At 41.1% G+C, this 19120-nt stretch overlaps 1 protein-coding gene across 2 annotated transcripts in view; it reads left to right on the top strand.

The window, feature by feature from the left end:
- Positions 1 to 19120, top strand: part of kirrel3a (kirre like nephrin family adhesion molecule 3a) — a 272346-nt gene that overhangs the window by 135762 nt on the left and 117464 nt on the right. For both annotated transcript variants that reach the window (XM_021617614.2, XM_021617613.2), the window contains exon 3: positions 16679 to 16828. In XM_021617614.2, coding sequence (XP_021473289.2) covers positions 16679 to 16828 — 150 coding nt within the window. The remainder of the gene's footprint in view (positions 1 to 16678; positions 16829 to 19120) is intronic.

Below are 19120 nucleotides of genomic sequence, written 5' to 3'. Positions count from 1 at the left end.
GTACAATTTTAGAATACATGGCAAGTTTGCCCTTTTTTGGCCTTTATGCTACACTTTACAATTGGACTCAACTCCGACTGACCGTCTATCGGTAGTCTAAACTGTGGCACAAATTGGGGGACTTTTCCACACCTATCCGAGCTATTAGACGATCCTTTTGTAAATTAATGACGATGTGAATGTTTCAGTCAGTCTCTATCCCATCGCACAAGACTCCTGCATCAAGCAAAATAAATCAACTGATGGGTGGTCCCGGAGTTTAGAGAGAATTTGGGTAAATACAATGAGGCAATTACACTTGACATGTGAACTGATGATTTTGAAAAATAGGACACTTCTTCCTTACAGCCCATTACATAAACGAAGAGTCGATGTTATCCACCACGGAGTGGGACAGTGCAGTTGAAAATGGCAGAAAACATAAGGCCAGCTACTGTGAAAGAACACTTGTGGATCTTGTTGATTTCCTATATGGCTTCAAGAGGTCAACTGTCCTTCAGATGGATGTGTGATTTCATAAAGAAGCCAGCTTCGTGCATGCGACCAGATCCTTTTCCTGCACAGTAATTTGAAGAAATCCAGTGATGAATGGACAGTGTTTGAAGTTATTGTTTTACTATATTTATTTGTTCTCTAAGATTAGAAGGCTCTTTAAAGTGGGGCGGCAGGTAGCCTAGTGGTTAGAGCATTGGGCTAGTAACCAAAAGGTTGCCATATCTAATCTTTGAGCTGACAAGGTAAAAATATGTCGTTCCGCCCCTGAACTTAAACCCACTGTTCCTAAGAATTTGTTCTTAAAGGATCAGCTCTTGGAACTCATTAAAACCTCTTGGTGTTAGGGGGCAGTATTTTCATTTTTGGAAAAAAAAAACGTTCCTGTTTTAAACGGGATATATTGTCAGGAAAGGATGCTAGAATATGCATATAATTGACAGCTTTGGATAGAAAACACTCTAACGTTTCCAAAACTGTAAAGATATTGTCTGTGAGTATAACAGAACTGATGCTGCAGGCGAAAGCCTGAGAAAAATCCAATCCGGAAGTGCCCCAGGTTTTGAAAGCGCTGCGTTCCAATGACTCCCTATTCAGCTGTGAATGTACCATCAACGAGCTTACGCTTTCTACGTATTCCCCAAGGTGTCTACAGCATTGTGACGTACTTTTACGCATTTCTGTTGAAGAATAGCCATAGGCGGCCACATTGCGTAAGTGGTCACATGGTGGCTCCGAGAGAGATTCTCGCGTAAAATACAGAGGTAGCCATTATTCCAATCGGTCTTAGTGAAAAACGAATTGTCCCCACGGATATATTATTGAATAGATATTAGAAAAACACCTTGAGGATTGATTCTAAACAATGTTTGCCATGTTTCTGTCGATATTAGGGAGCTAATTTGGAATCTTTTCCGGCGTTGTGGTAACCGCAATTTCCGGGCGATTTCTCAGCCAAACGTGAAGAACAAACAGAGCTATTTCGCCTACAAAAATACAATTTGGGGAAAAAATTAACTTTGGCTGTCTACCTGGGAGTCTCGTGAGTGAAAACATCCGAAGTTCATAAAAGGTAAACAATTTAATTTGATTGCTTTTCTGATTTCCGTGACAAGGTTGCCTGCTGCTAGCAAGGCATAATGCTATGCTAGGCTATGATAAACTTACACAAATGCTTGTCTAGCGTTGGCTGTAAAGCATATTTTGAAAATCTGAGATGACAGGGTGATTAACAAAAGGCTAAGCTGTGTTCCAATATATTTCACTTGTGATTTTCATGAATATGAATATTTTTTAGGAAGATTTATGTCCGTTGCGTTATGCTAATTAGTGTCAGATGATGACAACGGTCCCGTTCACGGGATGGGGTGTCACTACAGGTTAAGAGGCGGCTACGATCTATATATTCATTCAGAAGTTTAACCTTTCTGGCGCAGACGTTCCACTAGCGACCCACCTCCACAACATCCAGTGAAATTGCAGAGCGCCAAATTCAAAATACAGAAATAGACAGAAAAAATACAAGTGTTTTACATTTGCTTAAACATTAACTTCTTGTTAATCCAGCCGCTTTGTCAGATTTCAAAAAGGCTTTACGGCAAAAGCATACCATGCGATTATCTGAGGACAGTGCCCCGCATACAAAAGCATGAAAAACATTTTCCAACCAAACAGATGCATCACGAAAGTCAGAAATAGCAATAAAATGAATCTCTTACCTTTGAAGATCTTCATCTTTTTGCAATCCCAAACGTCTCAGTTACACAATGAATGGTCGTTTCGTTCAATAAAGTCCTTCTTTATATCCCAAAAATGTCTGTTTATTTGGCACATTTGATTCAGAAATACACCTGTTCCAACTCACCTGTTCCAACATGCCTACAAAGGATCTAATAAGTTACCTGTAAACTTGGTCCAAACATTTCAAACAACGTTTCTAATCCAACTTCAGGTACCCTAAAATGTAAATAATTGATAAAATTGAAGACGGATTAAACTGTTTCCAATACCGGAGAAAAACAACACGGAGTGCACTCTCATTCAAGAGCACCAAAAGACTAGAGTCCACCTGAGTGGCACTTAGAAAGAATACGACTACTTCTTCATTTAAATAAAATTAAAATATTGAACAATTTCTAGACTGTTGACATCTAGTGGAAGCCATAGGAACTGCAATCTGGGTCCTAATAATTTGGCTTCCCCATAGAAAAGCATTTGAAAATCCAAAGACCTAAAAAAAAAAATCCTGGATGGATTGTCCTCTGGGTTTCGCTTTCTCTCGCTATCTTCCTCAAACAGGGCTACTTACCTTTCAGTTTTTCTGCTGCTCTTCTCTTTTCTTCTCACTCTATCTCTTACTTTCTTGGGCAAGACTTTTGTCAGTTTCTCTTTTCTTCTCGCCTCTATCTCTCTTTCTGTACCTTACTCGTCTTCCAGTCTAGCTCTCTTTCTCTCTCTAGTATAGCACCTTTCTTTCTCACTCTCTTCCTCTCTTTCCTTTCCTCCCTCCCTTAAGTCTTTCCCTTACCCGTCTTCCCATCTATCTCTATTTATCTCTCTATTCTACATTTCTCCTTTTGGTTACACTTTACATTAAGTTGCCCATATTACTATGTAACTAACACAGTAATAACTGTTAACAACATAGTAGTTATAGGTTTTACTATATAATTACATGGTGATAGGGTTGTTGCGGAATCAGTTATTACACAATTGGAAGAAGGAATGTATAATTACAGATTCACTTGCTGAAGGTTATTCCAAATGTGTAACTTCTCATGTTATTACACATTCTCTAGTTCCACTATGTAACCATGTTTTGGTAATTACACATTTGAAAATACACTGAGAGTACAAAACATTAGGAACACCTGCTCTTTCCATGATATAGACTTATTGATGTCACCTTTTAAATCCACTTCAATCAGTGTAGATGAAAGGGAGGAGACAGGAAGTATTTTTAAGCCTTAAGACAATTGAGACATTGAGTGTGTGTGCGTGCCATTCAGAGGGTGAATGGGCAAGACAAAATATTTAAGTGCCTTTTAACTGGGTATGGTTGTAGGTGCCAGGCCCCCCTGTTTGAGTGTGTCAAGAACTGCAACACTACTGGGTTTTTCATGCTCAACAGTGTATCAAGAATGGTCCAACACCCAAAGGACATCCAGCCAACTTGACACAACTGTGGGAAGCATAGGTGTCAACTTGGGCCAGCATACCTGTGGAACGCTTTCGACACCTTGTAGTCCATGTCCCGACAAATGAAGGCTGTTCTGAGGGCAAAAGGGGTGCATCTCAAACTTAGGAATGTGTTCTTAATGTTTTGAACACTCAGTGTATGACCTTGTTACATGTACAAGGTGCCACTATCATTGAATCATCATGTAATAACAACTATCATGTAATACCAGTTTTGACAAATAGGCTAGGACCTGGTAACAACAATTGTAACAATTGTAATTAGTTTATTTCTATGTTATTTCTATGTGATCAAGGGCTATACTGAATCAAGTGTCATGTAAGAACAATTTAGTTACATAGGATACTCTTGTAATCATCATGTACCCACCCAGGAGCAAGCAACTTAATCTAAAGGGAAACCCAGTAAGGTATACCCTTTATAAATATTATGTAGTTACAGACAGCAACTATTATGTAGTTGCAGACAGCAAGGGTCGCATTAACGCAGAATTCTGCGTTGTTCATACAATAAAAATAGATAAAACGCGAAAGAAGTATATTGCTGCATTTTGTAAACGCAGATCTAAAATGCTTCTTATTGTCATTTCTGCTCGACGTCAGACTCATTTTGTGCTTCAGTTGCACTTCTCAACTTGAATGAGAATTCACAAACTGACATTCTATCAGCAGACTCACTCATTGGTGGCTTTGGATCAAAATAAATAAGTACCAACATTCTTTCTGATTGTCTTTTATAAAGAAATGTTTCGACCAAGTTAATCTGCTCATGTTATGTTTGTTCAATTATCTGTGACATTGTGGTTACAATGAAGAATGTATAGGAAAATAAATCAAATAATAGCTTGTCATTTTTCTTCATTACATTTTTTTGTACGATTTTATTTGATATTTTTAGACAAAACAAACATACACATACAAACAACATCTACATCACACCTGCTCACACCCCCATCTCCAGCGCCTCCATCCCTCTCTGCCACTTGGCCTCAAACTGCCCCATTTTATTTATCTCAATCGCCCACAAGATCTTTCAACATTTGGATAATAAAGCATTTAAAGGCTGACTGTAAGGATTTTCCTCCTCTTTGTCTGAAGAGGAGGTGTAGCAAGGATCAGACCAGGATGCGGCGTGGTAAGTGTCCATGGATGTTTATTTAAAAACATAAACTGAACACTCAATGAATACAAAACAATAAACGTGAACAAAACCGAAACAGTACCGTGTGGCAAACAAACACAGACACGGAAACAATCACCCACAAAACAACAGTGAAACCCAGGCTACCTAAGTATGATTCTCAATCAGAGACAACTACCGACACCTGCCTCTGATTGAGAACCATACTAGGCCGAACACAGAAGACCAATCTAGAAACACAAAACATAGAATGCCCACCCAACTCACGTCCTGACCAACTAAAACAAACAAATAACACAAGAACTAGGGTCAGAACGTGACACTGACATTGGTTGATTTTCAGTTTTTAAGTATATATGTTGGGCCTCTCACTTCCTCTTTCTCTCTGCACATACAAAAAAAAAAAAACATCAAACATTTTGTTTACCTTTTTGTTCACTATTTAGTGAAGGACATTGTAAGTTTGCACATTCAAAAGAAGAACATTTGCAAATATAAGAAGCCAGGAAGTGATGTCACACTGACCTCTCCCCTCTCTTTAGTTATAATGTTTTTAAAGGTTTATAATACGCAAAGTGCAATGTAAGTCAAAAACATTGTAAGCTAAGTCTTTCATGATTTTTATGATCATTTGGTAACGTTTATTAACTGAGTTGGAAAAGGTGTTGACATTAGGCTACCAGTGACACCGAGCTAGCTAGCTACATTAGTGAATGATGGGGAAATGCTAGCAAGCTAGTTTTTGCCACCCTGTGTTTCTACTACATAAAATAGTTATTTTTTTGAGTCTGAAATGGGGAATTGAATTTGAATAGTTTGAATGTGAATCTTTGTCAAATTTATTAAAGAAAAGTCCAACTGAAAAATGTTTTCCTGTCTCCTTATTTCTCCTGGTTAGCCTATTGTCTGCAAAGGTTGTTACATCAAAACTACAAAGTAATACAAATTTCACTTCACTTTACATTAGGTTGCTTGCTCCTGGGTAAGTACATAGCCTTGGGAAGTATGAAAAATCTGTATAAAAAAAATAGGAATACTTTGGTATAATTTTTTTTCACAAAGTAGTACACTGGGGCTTTAATATTCCAGTATTAGTGGACCAATATAGTCATCTGCAACGCCAGCGCGGGCAAAAGGATTTTCAGCCCATCTTATACCTAATGTTCTCCTTTGTCCTAATTTCTCCTGGTCAGTTCTCCTGGTCATTGTCTGAAAATGTTGTTACATTGTAACAACATAGTAATGATAAAGGTACCCAATTGGGTTTCACTTTACATTAAGTTGCTTGATATTGTTGTTACCTGGTCCTAGCCTATTTATCAACCCTGGCATTACATGTGGATTCAATGATAGCGGAACCTTGTAGTTACTTGTAACAAGGTCAGTTATTGACATGGTAATTGACAGGTTACTTTCAAACATGTAATTACAAAACATTACTTAGTGGAATAAGAATGTGTAGTAAAATCAGTAGTTACACATGTGGATAAACCTTCACCAGTTGTGTAATAACGGATTCCTCAACATTCCTATTTTCATTTAATTACATAGTAAAATCTATATAACTACTACTAATGAACACAGTTATTACTGTATTAGTTACATAGTAATAGGGACAACTTAATGTAAAGTGTTACCATCTTTTCTCTCTTCTTCTCCTTCCCTCCTCTCTTGGACACAGCCTTTATCTGTGGCCTCAATACCTCTCATCTGTCTGTCCATCTCTCTCCATTCTGCTCTCTCCCTTAGCAACTGTCTCTGTCATGTTTCTCAATTGTTGTTGTGTCGCTCAAATGTCCATTGATCTGCACTTTTTCCTTTCATTACCTTCACGTAATTGAAAATAAATCCATGCGCGCTCTCTTCATCAAAAAGTTATCTGTCACTCGTCACATCGGTCCAAATGACAGAGCGATGCAATGGAGCAATGGAGTATTTAATTAGAGTTTGATCATTAATTAAAAGAGCCACTTCACATGGCACAGGAGTCACAAACACTGATTGTGTAATTGCTGTTTTTCCAAATTCTCACAAGTGTTTCAAATGTATTTCATGGTGTGGCTTAATCAGAACCCTCTTCTGAATTATTAAACAAAGAAATTAGGGGGTTTACGTGCTTTTTGTATAACGGGAGAGAAACATTGGATTGGGCCCAATCACAAATGTAAAATTGTTATAAGTGCAAGTGATATGGTAAATGGCCAATATTGCACAAGTTTCATCTGTAGGATCCACACTCAAAAAATGATTTCTCAAAGTACTTATATGCTATTTTATTAATTTAGAGCAGGGGTGGGCAACACCAGTCCTCGAAGGCCTGATATGTGTCACATTTTTCTCCATCACTAGCAGCTGATTAATCAAATTGCATTCTAAACTGAAGATCATCATTAGGTGATTATTGGAGTCAAGTGTGTTAGCTGGGGCTGGGGCAGAACTGTGACACCAATCAGGCCCTCGAGGACTGGAATTGCCCGCCCCTGATTTAGAGTCTACAAGAGCAAAGACAAATGTTTTTGTTATACCATTTTCAGTGTGTATTGATTACTGCTTGAGTACCATTAAATTACTGCCATAATTATTTTCTTTGTTGTTTCCACAATTCTCCTACTCTGCATTAGCCATCTTACAACACTGCAGTTGACGCGTGAGACGTATTTCAAAATTAACACCACAGCCAGAAAAACTGTTTCTCAATCTCCCAGAATATATTAAGGTCAACTAACCCTACACACCGGCACTCCAAACTTCATCTGGGTTAAAGGAAATCAACATTTGAAAGTTGCAGCAATTTATGGCAGCATCTGCTGCTCCGCCAGATGGTTAAATCATGTTTTGCTAATTTCCAAAGCGTCAGCGTGTCTGCTTCCCCAATCTTTCCTCGGGCTGTTTTGAAGACAGTATCGTTGCTCTGATGACTGCCAGAGGAAATTATTTCCCACAATCAGCTTTCAGAGCGGTGTGTGCTGTGTTGTTTGGATAGGTAAAGTCAAATACTGGATAAATCAGCATCAACAACCCACCTTACAAACTATTTTACCCAATCAATGTCTTTGAGGATATGTGATCACTTGACTTGATAAACAATTTGAATAAAATGTTCAATAATATCATTAGAGAGGACAGGAAATATACCTGGGGTTACAATATGGCAATGGACTACAGTTTGCGTACCATGCCATGTCATCAGATTTGTTTTCTTCTTCCACAAGTCCTGCCATGCCAATCTGTTACATTGTCTTCCCCTGAAGACATGGTCTGCTTTTGCCTCAGTCCCTTGTTATATTTTGTCATGGATGGCGTTTTCATAATTGGGCCTGGGAGAACAATCCTTTCCCATTATGTCCATACAATCCCACTTCGGGTCCTTTTAGTAGCATCCTGGGACCCATCACCTGTGTCACTGAAGTGCAGTGTAATGACCGCGTCCCCAGGGGCCTCCTGGTGCTTAACCAAAAATCACTATCAGCTCAGAGAAGAGAAAGAGAGAGCTAGGGAGAGAGAGAGAAAGAGAGAGCGAGAGAGAAAGAGAGAGAGAATAATAGTAAAGGTTGGGAGATTGCGAGAGAGAGAGAAAGAGAGAGAGGGGGGGGGGGGGGGGGGGGGGGGGGGGGGGGGGAGGAGCTGTCTGTGTCTGTGTGCCTGCCGTGGGGATAAATGCCACGTCTTTACGGCGGATCAATGATAGGGGGGTCTAGTGTGAACTGGAGAGGCTCCCTCCCGGCAGTGTGAACTGTGGAAAGTGTTTGCTTTTAGAGACGACAGGGAAATTAGACCTCTTAGTCAACACAACAGCTATGTGAGGGAAGGCAGCAAGGCCACATACTGACACCGTACTATTGTCCTAATGGCTATCATACTGTAACTATCATCAGGAGCTAAAAGAATGGCTTGAGCACTAAAGGATAATGGCACTTAAAGCTAAACATAATTAACATATTCATCTAAATAGGACAGATTATGGCCATGAAGTGGTGTTGTAAATCAAAGGCCAAAGTCAATGAGGGAAAATTATATTTTTAACTGATAATGTTTAGTTTTCGAAAAAAGCTGAAGAAGGGGTTTGACTGTCAATGGCATCGACAGCACCCTAGCCTCTTGATTGCTCTCCCCGTGTAATTTGGACTCTTCCTTTTTCCACTTTTTTTAATCAGAGCAAGGGAGTGCTCACTTTACATGTGGCCTTCACCTTCTCTCCTGTGTTCCCTTTGATCTGGCCCTACTCATGATGTGTCCCAAATTGCACCCTATTTTCTTTATAGTGCACTACATTTGACCAGGGCCAATAGGGCTCTAGGGACAAATTCACTATTTAGGGAATAGGCTGCAATTTGGGATGGACATCAGACAGTGTTAATTAAGTTTCCTCCCATTGATGTGTCAGTTAGGTGTCCGCACTCCTCCATACTAAAATATATCATTGTCCGCCAAAACCTTCGCCTATCTAAGTCACGACATTGATCTAAGTCGAGTCTGATTAATCTTAATGGATCCATCGCCTTTATAGAGGTTATACCTGGGGCTTTTATACATTGTTTGCCTTAATTGACAAGCTTTTGTCTTCAGCTTCTTCCGCTATTCATTCCCACTTGGCTGGGGTCGTTCGTCTGACACTTGATCTCAGGTCTTAATGGTTTTCTGGGATGGAATGTATTCTGTGCCTCCTTTCTCTCTCTCTAACACCCCAGGGGAGGAAAATTGGTTTCCTCAGGGATCTTATGTACAGTATATTAGTATCCCCCGAAGAATCAAATCCCCTCTCAAAAATAAAATATGATTATATGTGCTTCCGGTAACACTTTCCATTAAAGTCAAATCAAATCAAAGGTTATTTGTCGCATACACAGATTATAATATGTTAAAGCAGATGCAACAAAATTATTTTGTTCCTAGCTCCAGCTGTGCAGTAAATGTCTAACAGTACAATACTAATACACAAATAATGCCAAGGAAAAAAGAAAAGGACAAAAAAAGAAGAAGCAACAAGAGATTAAGAAATGTCAGAACGAGCCGTCCCGGATATACATTTGTGGTGTGTAAAGACACTATGGACAATATGTAAACAGGAACAATATATGTACAGCAGTAGTTATAGGAGGAGATATACATACACTATACTGTATATACAAAATTATGTGACACACTTTCAAATTAGTGGATTGTCTGTCCTTGGTTGCAACACTCACTAGTTCCAAACTGTCTCTGGATGCAACGTCAGCACAATAACTGTTCGTCGGGAGCTTCACCATGTGCCATGCCAAGCGTCGGCTGGAGTGGTGTAAAGCTTGGACTCTGGAGCAGTGGAAACTCATTCTCTGGAGTGATGAATCACGCTTCACCGTCGGACAGACGAATCTGGGTTTGGTGGATACCAGAACACTCCCTGCCCCAATGCATAGTGCCAACTGTAAAGTTTGGTGGCGGAGGAATAATGGTCTGGGGATGTTTTTCATGGTTCGGGCTAGGCCCCTTAGTTCCAGTGAAGGGGAATCTTAACGCAACAGCATACAGTGACATTCTAGATGATTCTGTGCTTCCAACTTTGTGGCAACAGTTTGAGGGAGGCCCTTTCCTGTTTCTGCATGACAATGCCCCTATGTAGAAAGCGAGGTCCATACAAAAATAGTGTATTGAGATCGGTGTGGAAGAACTGACTGGCTTAAACAGAGCCCTGACCTCAACCCTATCAAACAACTTTGGGATTAATTCTAGCACCAACTGCGAGCCACCCCTAATCACCAAACCTCACTAATGCTCTTATGGCTGAATGGAAGCAAGTCCCCGCAACATTGTTCCAACATCTGGAGGAAAGCCTTCCCAGAGGAGTGGAGGCTGTTATAGCTGCAAAGGGGGGACTAAACTACATATTAGAGCCCATGATTTTGGAATGAGATGTTAGACGAGCAGGTGTCCACATACCTTTGGTCATGTTATATATATTATATATACGGTATATATATTTTTTATTTTTTGTTCGTGTCATTTTTCTACTGTATTATTGACTGTATGTTTGTTTTACTCCATGTGTAACTCTGTGTTGTTGTTCGTGTCAAACTTCTTTGCTTTATTTAACCAGGTAGGCAAGTTGAGAACAAGTTCTCATTTACAATTGCGACCTGGCCAAGATAAAGCAAAAAAGAAGTTCGACACGAACAACAACACAGAGTTACACATGGAGTAAAACAAACATACAGTCAATAATACAGTAGAAAAATGAGTCTATATACAATGTGTGCAAATGAGGTGAGATAAGGGAGGTAAAGGCAAAAAAGGCCATGGTGGCGAAGTAAATACAATATAGCAAATAAAAAAAATGTAAAAAAACACTGGAATGGTAGATTTGCAAAGGAGAGATGGGGGTGCAAAGGGGTGCAAAATAATGGGGGTGCAAACGAGCAAAATAAATAAATAAATAAATACAGTAGGGGGAGAGGTAGTTGTTTGGGCTAAATTATAGATGGGCTATGTACAGGTGCAGTAATCTGTGAGCTGCTCTGACAGCTGGTGCTTAAAGCTAGTGAGGGGGATAAGTGTTTCCAGTTTCAGAGATTTTTGCAGTTCGTTCCAGTCATTGACAGCAGAGAACTGGAAGGCGAGGTAAGAATTGGTTTTGGGGGTGACCAGAGAGATATGCAGTGCCTTGCGAAGGTATTCGGCCCCCTTGAACTTTGCAACCTTTTGCCACATTTCAGGCTTCAAACATCCCCCCCCCCCTGTATTTTTTTGTGAAGAATCAACAACAAGTGGGACACAATCATGAAGTGGAATGACATTGGATATTTCAAACTTATTTTAACAAATCAAAAACTGAAAAATTGGGCGTGCAAAATTATTCAGCCCCCTTAAGTTAATACTTTGTAGCGCCACCTTTTGCTGCGATTACAGCTGTAAGTCGCTTGGGGTATGTCTCTATCAGTTTTGCACATCGAGAGACTGACATTTTTTCCCATTCCTCCTTGCAAAACAGCTCGAGCTCAGTGAGGTTGGATGGAGAGCATTTGTGAACAGCAGTTTTCAGTTCTTTCCACAGATTCTCGATTGGATTCAGGTCTGGACTTTGACTTGGCCATTCTAACACCTGGATATGTTTATTTTTGAACCATTCCATTGTAGATTTTGCTTTATGTTTTGGATCATTGTCTTGTTGGAAGACAAATCTCCGTCCCAGTCTCAGGTCTTTTGCAGACTCCATCAGGTTTTCTTCCAGAATGGTCCTGTATTTGGCTCCATCCATCTTCCCATCAATTTTAACCATCTTCCCTGTCCCTGCTGAAGAAAAGCAGGCCCAAACCATGATGCTGCCACCACCATGTTTGACAGTGGGGATGGTGTGTTCAGGGTGATGAGCTGTGTTGCTTTTACGCCAAACATAACGTTTTGCATTGTTGCCAAAAAGTTCAATTTTGGTTTCATCTGACCAGAGCACCTTCTTCCACATGTTTGGTGTGTCTCCCAGGTGGCTTGTGGCAAACTTTAAACAACACTTTTTATGGATATCTTTAAGAAATGGCTTTCTTCTTGCCACTCTTCCATAAAGGCCAGATTTGTGCAATATATGACTGATTGTTGTCCTATGGACAGAGTCTCCCACCTCAGCTGTAGATCTCTGCAGTTCATCCAGAGTGATCATGGGCCTCTTGGCTGCATCTCTGATCAGTCTTCTCCTAGTATGAGCTGAAAGTTTAGAGGGACGGCCAGGTCTTGGTAGATTTGCAGTGGTCTGATACTCCTTCCATTTCAATATTATCGCTTGCACAGTGCTCCTTGGGATGTTTAAAGCTTGGGAAATCTTTTTGTATCCAAATCCGGCTTTAAACTTCTTCACAACAGTATCTCGGACCTGCCTGGTGTGTTCCTTGTTCTTCATGATGCTCTCTGCGCTTTTGACGGACCTCTGAGACTATCACAGTGCAGGTGCATTTATACGGAGACTTGATTGCACACAAGTGGATTGTATTTATCATCATTAGTCATTTAGGTCAACATTGGATCATTCAGAGATCCTCACTGAACTTCTGGAGAGAGTTTGCTGCACTGAAAGTAAAGGGCAGAATAATTTTCCACGCCCAATTTTTCAGTTTTTGATTTGTTAAAAAAGTTTGACATATCCAATAAATGTCGTTCCACTTCATGATTGTGTCCCACTTGTTGTTGATTCTTCACAAAAAAAATACTGTTTTATATCTTTATGTTTGAAGCCTGAAATGTGGCAAAAGGTCGCAAAGTTCAAGGGGGGCGAATACTTTCGCAAGGCACTGTACCTGCTGGAGCGTGTGCTACAGGTGGGTGCTGCTATGGTGACCAGTGAGTTGAGATAAGGGGGGACTTTACCTTGCAGGGTCTTGTAGATGACCTGGAGCCAGTGGGTTTGGCGACGAGTATGAAGCGAGGGCCAGCCAACGAGAGCGTACAGGTCGCAGTGGTGGGTAGTATATGGGGCTTTGGTGACAAAACGGATGGCACTGTGATATACTGCATCCAATTTATTGAGTAGGGTATTGGAGGCTATTTTGTAAATGACGTCGCAGAAGTCGAGGATCGGTAGGATGGTCAGTTTTATGAGGGTATGTTTGGCAGCATGAGTGAAGGAGGCTTTGTTGCGAAATAGGAAGCCAATTCTAGATTTAACTTTGGATTGGAGATGTTTGATGTGAGTCTGAAAGGAGAGTGTACAGTCTAACCAGACACCTAGGTATTTGTAGTTGTCCACATATTCTAAGACAGAACCGTCCAGAGTAGTGATGTTGGACGGGCGGGCAGGTGCAGGCAGCGGTTGAAGAGCATGCATTTAGTTTTACTTGTATTTAAGAGCAATTGGAGGCCACGGAAGGAGAGTTGTATATATAGGATGAGGGGATGAGATAGGGTTTAGAAAGGGTTTGTACCTTAATGTAAAGTGTAACCCACATTCTTCATGAGAGGTTAATGTAAAAAAATACAGTTTCTTGCATTTAATCAATTTCCTATGAGGGAAAACTGCTTCAAAATGTGGTTTTCTTTATTTATGCATCTTATTAATAACAGAGGTTAGCACAATGTTCAGGTCCCCTTGGTGAATGTATTGAGAATGATCAACCAGCATTAACTTACAAAATCAGTAATGCCATTAACCATGAAATCGCTAATGAAATTCTAATGCTCTGGTCAAGACATATAGTACATGGATGCATTAGTGTATGTGCACAAAGTAAGACTACTAGGCCCTATACGTTGGCATCTGGCACATTATGTTGTTTGTATCAGCAGTGGTGTGGGAGTTAGTCTCTCCCAGTCAGCTCACTTAAGACTCCCCTACACTATGGCTCAGTAAAATGCTTCTATGATGATTTAGGCTTGTCATTGATCCCTTGGCAGTAGAATAAACAGCTGTATTTTAGAGAAAATCAATGAGCATTAATGTTATTTACTTTGCCCATTTTGGTTGAACGCTAACCCCCCCCCCCCCCCCCCCCCCCCCCCCCCCCCACACACACACACCTTACAAACCCACCTTATACTCCCTACCTGCTTCTTCCGGTCTCCTTACATCTTAAAGTCTTTCAGTATGCTCCTCCTTCCCTTCATTCACCAGAGCATGTATTCCTTTTCCTGTTTACCGGTCCTGGAAAATAAGGGAGGGATGTTACAGCTTGACTTTGAACAGTGTTTTTTTAGTTGTGTTTTTTTTATATTTATTTTTTATTTCACCTTTATTTAACCAGGTAGGCTAGTTGAGAACAAGTTCTCATTTGCAACTGAGACCTGGCCAAGATAAAGCGTAGCAATTCGACACATACAACAACACAGAGTTACACATGGAATAAACAAAACATACAGTCAATAATACAGTAGAAGAAAATAAAACAAAAAGTCTATATACAGTGAGTGCAAATGAGGTAAGTTAAGGAAATAAATAGGACATGGTGGCAAAGTAATTACAATATAGCAATTAAACACTGGAATGGTAGATCGGCAGAAGATGAATGTGCAGGTAAAAATACTGGGGTGCAAAGGAGCAAAATAAATAAATACCAGTATGGGGATGAGGTAGGTAGATAGATGGGCTGTTTACAGATGGGCTATGTACAGGTGCAGTCGTCTGTAAGTGTCACGCCCTGACCTTCTTTATATATTTTGGTTAGGTCAGGGTGTGACATGGGTGATATGTGTGTTTTAAGGTTTTTGTATGTCTAAGTGTGTGTATCTAGTCTAGGCATATTGTAGGTCTATGGTGGCCTGAATTGGTTCCCAATCAGAGGCAGCTGTTTATCGTTGTGTCTGATTGGGGAACCTATTTAGGTTGCCATTTTCCAGTTTGGGTTCGTGGGTTATTGTCTATGTGATGTTGCATGTTTGCACTAGTTATAGCGTAGTTATAGCGTAGTAGTTATAGTGGTCACGGTCGTGTTGATATTTTGTTTGTTTAGTGTACTTCGTGTTTGTTTTCAAAGGATGTATTCACATCATGCTGCGCTTTGGTCTCCTCACTACGACGATCGTGACAGTAAGCTGCTCTGACATCGGGTGCTTAAAGCTAGTGAGGGAGATGTGAGTCTTCAGCTTCAGAGATTTTTGCAATTAGTTCCAGTCGTGGGCAGCAGAGAACTGGAGGGAAAGACGACCAAAGGAGGAATTGGCTTTGGGGGTGGGGTGACCAGTGAGATATCCCTGCTGGAGCGCGTGCTACGAGTGGGTGCTGCTATGGTGACCAGTGAGCTGAGATAAGGCGGGGCTTTACCTAGCAGAGACTTGTAGATAACCTGTAGCCAGTGGATTTGGCGACGAGTATTAAGCGAGGGCCAACCAACGAGAGCGTACAGGTCGTTTTCTGAGAGAGCTTTCTGCATTTTCTTTCTATAGTTGCTGCTGTTGTACACCTCTGTTGTTTCTGTTCTTCATCCATCAGACCTCCATTGACAGCTCAAATGAACATTGTCAGTTTTGTGGATTTGTTCTTTCAAAACGGAAACTACTCTTTGCGGTTCAATCGTTTGAATCCATCGCCTGAGTATCAACACAAAGAATTCCCAAAGAAAGAAATAATAATTGAAGTTAGTGTATCACCTCTAACGTTGTTATTTTTGTTATGTAACACATTCATACATAAGAATAGGAATCCCCACAACATCATACATTTAGACTACAGACTCATTACAGGCTAAAAGAGGCCGTATTATTTTCAATTCAGTGGATCCGATACAAAATGTACTTGCTTTGCTAAAAACAATATCCGATCTGTTTAGGGTGATATTATTTCCTAATAAAATGGTCTATTAGATATTACATATCGCTCATTTGTTTTTCAACTGGGTTATAGTAGCTATTACGGCAGACACTGGACTCGACACAATTGGCGATGGGAGAATTGAACCCCCTCGAGGGCTGACAGTTGCTCAGTTTATGTGCGGGAGGCCAGATTAACGCTCCATTTGTTTATTTGAGGAAGAAAAAAACAAGAAAGTCCACCGTTCCCTTTCTTCTCTCCTCCAAAGATAACTGTAGGTGGCCAGAGAAAGTAATTAGCTACTATACCTGTGTATTTTACCGTGCTAAAGATGTATAATCGTATAAGGAGTGGAAAGCAACAATAACACAGCCCACATCAAATATATCATTGTAGTGAGTGTGTGTGTGTATGTGTATGTGTGTGTGCCCGTGTGTGATCTCCATTATAATTGTGCGTGTTCTCTGTTCTCCTGAAAGGAATAACAAGCTCATTCTGAAAAAACAATTGTTGCTTTAATTGTGTTTCTTTAAACTAGTGGGCATTGCAAACCATATCCCTGGATAATTGGAAAAACTAGCGCGTGGACACACATAATGAAGTGTGTGTGCGCGGGAGTAACAATGTGTGTTCTTGTGTTCCAGGCTACCCACGTTATGACATCGTGGGAGACCACAGCAAGGGTGAATACCACCTCTTGATTCAGAGAACTGAAATGCAGGATGATGCCTTCTTCGAGTGCCAGGCCATCCAGGCAGCTATCAGAACACGCCCCGCCCGACTAACTGTGCTCGGTAAGGATCAGCTAGAATACTATTTGGTTACATTCAAGATCACTAAATCATTGTGTATACAGTATGTCTGCAAGGTCCAGGTAAATGGGAAGGCGTGTCAGAATGAGTGAGTGTTGAGAGAACATCCCGTTCAAGGCCACGTAACACTTGCAAAACAGTGTCAAACTGTTTCACAGCAGGTAGAAAGAGTAGTAGATCTGGGGAACCTGAAGAGTTGACATTTTAGATGACTTAGGTTGCATCCCAAATGGCACCTATGTAGTGCACTACTTTGACCAAAGCCCCTTGAACAGGGCGGCAGGTAGCCTAACGGTTAGAGAGGCAAGCCAACAGCCAGTTCAAATCCCGGATCCAATGGGAGAAATCTGGCGGGAAGTGAGCCAGTGGTGATTTTAGACCATTTCAACTGGGGGGGCCAAGCTGGGGCCAGTTGTACTGTTAGAGGGGCCAGTTACATTAGACGTTATTGTTGTCATCGTTTTCTTCACTGCAGGCATTAGTAGGCAAAAGACCGTGTTCATAATCATCATCGTTGCCACTGTCTAATAACGGATGTAAAAAAAAGAACGATAGCAAAAATTATATATGTAAAAAATATTTCATACTCTACATTTAGGGGGGTCACAAGGGGGTCCAAAATTGTTGTCACAGGGGCACTGCCCCCCCCCCCCCCCCTCTTTCGAATGGGTTGGGTTAAATTTCGGTTGGAATTTGTGTACAATTGACCAATAAAGCGATCTTAATAGTCGCTGGTTAAAAGTAGTGCACTATAACAAATAGGGTGCCATTTCAAATGCACACGTAAAGTGAGCGAGAGGAAGGGATAGAGAGAAGAAAATGAGGAGAGCTGGGAATACTGTAATATTGAAATAGCTCAGTAATCATTTGAAAGGCGGAGGAAACTGAATGTGAATCGGCTAGAGATCAATCTTTGATGCATCCTCAAATCAGGCTTAATGAGGTGATACCAAATCCCCCCAATCTGTTTTCCATCAGCCATCATTTGGGGTGGGATCGATGGAACCCTTCGATGCAACCCCTTTGGGGCCTTGGGCAGATGCAAGGAAGGAGCACCCTAATTAGCATTATCGATTCATCCTCCCTTGTTTAAAGCATGATATATTCCAGAGGTATTAGTTCATTATTCCCCCCCTTAGTGGATGCATTTTTGCCCACTAATTTAAAGTTGGTTACTTCGTGGGGAGTATGAAGTAGCCAATCAAAGGCAGGGAGGGGACAGTTAAGATGTTGGCAATTCAGCTCCAATAGAATTATTAATTATAGATAAGGGCACCATTTTTTTATTGTGGGGGGAGGGTTCAGATTTTTAGGGCAAAAGAGACAAATCATCATCCTCCCCATGGCCTAGCCATTAGCATGACACTTAATCCCAGACATATCGGCATCGTTTGGAAAAAAGTTGCATACAAAGCCACCAACGGGACAGGTGAGAGAGGTAATAAATGTATGGATGCTGTCATGGTCAATCCCCGCCTGTCACTTCCCCTTCGGTGGAGACGGTTGGAGACTCAGAGGCAGCCAACCACCGGCCTCACTCCAACGCTTGACAGCCTTGCCGTGTTGTGCTCTCATAACCAGAGTGGATGCCTGCCCGTACACCGACTGGCCCCGACTCACAAGCATCTGTTGATGTCAGGGATTTTATTAAAACATTTTCAGACTGCAGCTTTGATGCTTTGTGTGATGTTGAGGATATGTGTTAGACATAATTTGGGATTCCTCTTTGGACCCCGTTCTTTGAACATAGTTCCATAGTTGAAACATTTGTGTTTATACATTGCAATACATTGCAATGTCCTCCCAATACAATGTCCCAAAAGTGCAAAAGTGTTCAGTGTTCATGCACCCCATACACAAGTTTTAGCTGCTGCATTAGACAAGGCAAGTGCCGTTTCCGTAATAGCCTGACCTTACTTTCCTCCCTCATAAGGAAAGCATTCTATTTGCCGACACACAATAATATCCCAACACACTGCAGCCTGCCTGGGCCAAAACTACAGATAAACCCAGGGGCTGTCATTAACACAGACTCCACGCAATATCGCTGGGATGAAAATGCCCTCCACCAGTGACATTTGAACTTTGAACCACATCTGAGAGTGGCAGGGTAATCCAAGTGGCCTTGTGGCGGTGGCTCTGTTGAATAAGGCATGAGATAGTGCAGGTACAAGATCCAAAGGGGCCCTTGAGGCTAATTAGATCCCTAGAAATCCCCCCGGCCATGCAGGGGAGCCACAGCCGGCTGTCACCTAGCTAAGGGGGGATAGCACG

Source organism: Oncorhynchus mykiss, chromosome 10 (assembly GCF_013265735.2).
Source record: "Oncorhynchus mykiss isolate Arlee chromosome 10, USDA_OmykA_1.1, whole genome shotgun sequence".
Classification (NCBI taxonomy): domain Eukaryota; kingdom Metazoa; phylum Chordata; class Actinopteri; order Salmoniformes; family Salmonidae; genus Oncorhynchus; species Oncorhynchus mykiss.
This window is presented reverse-complemented; position numbering and strand designations above follow the sequence as displayed.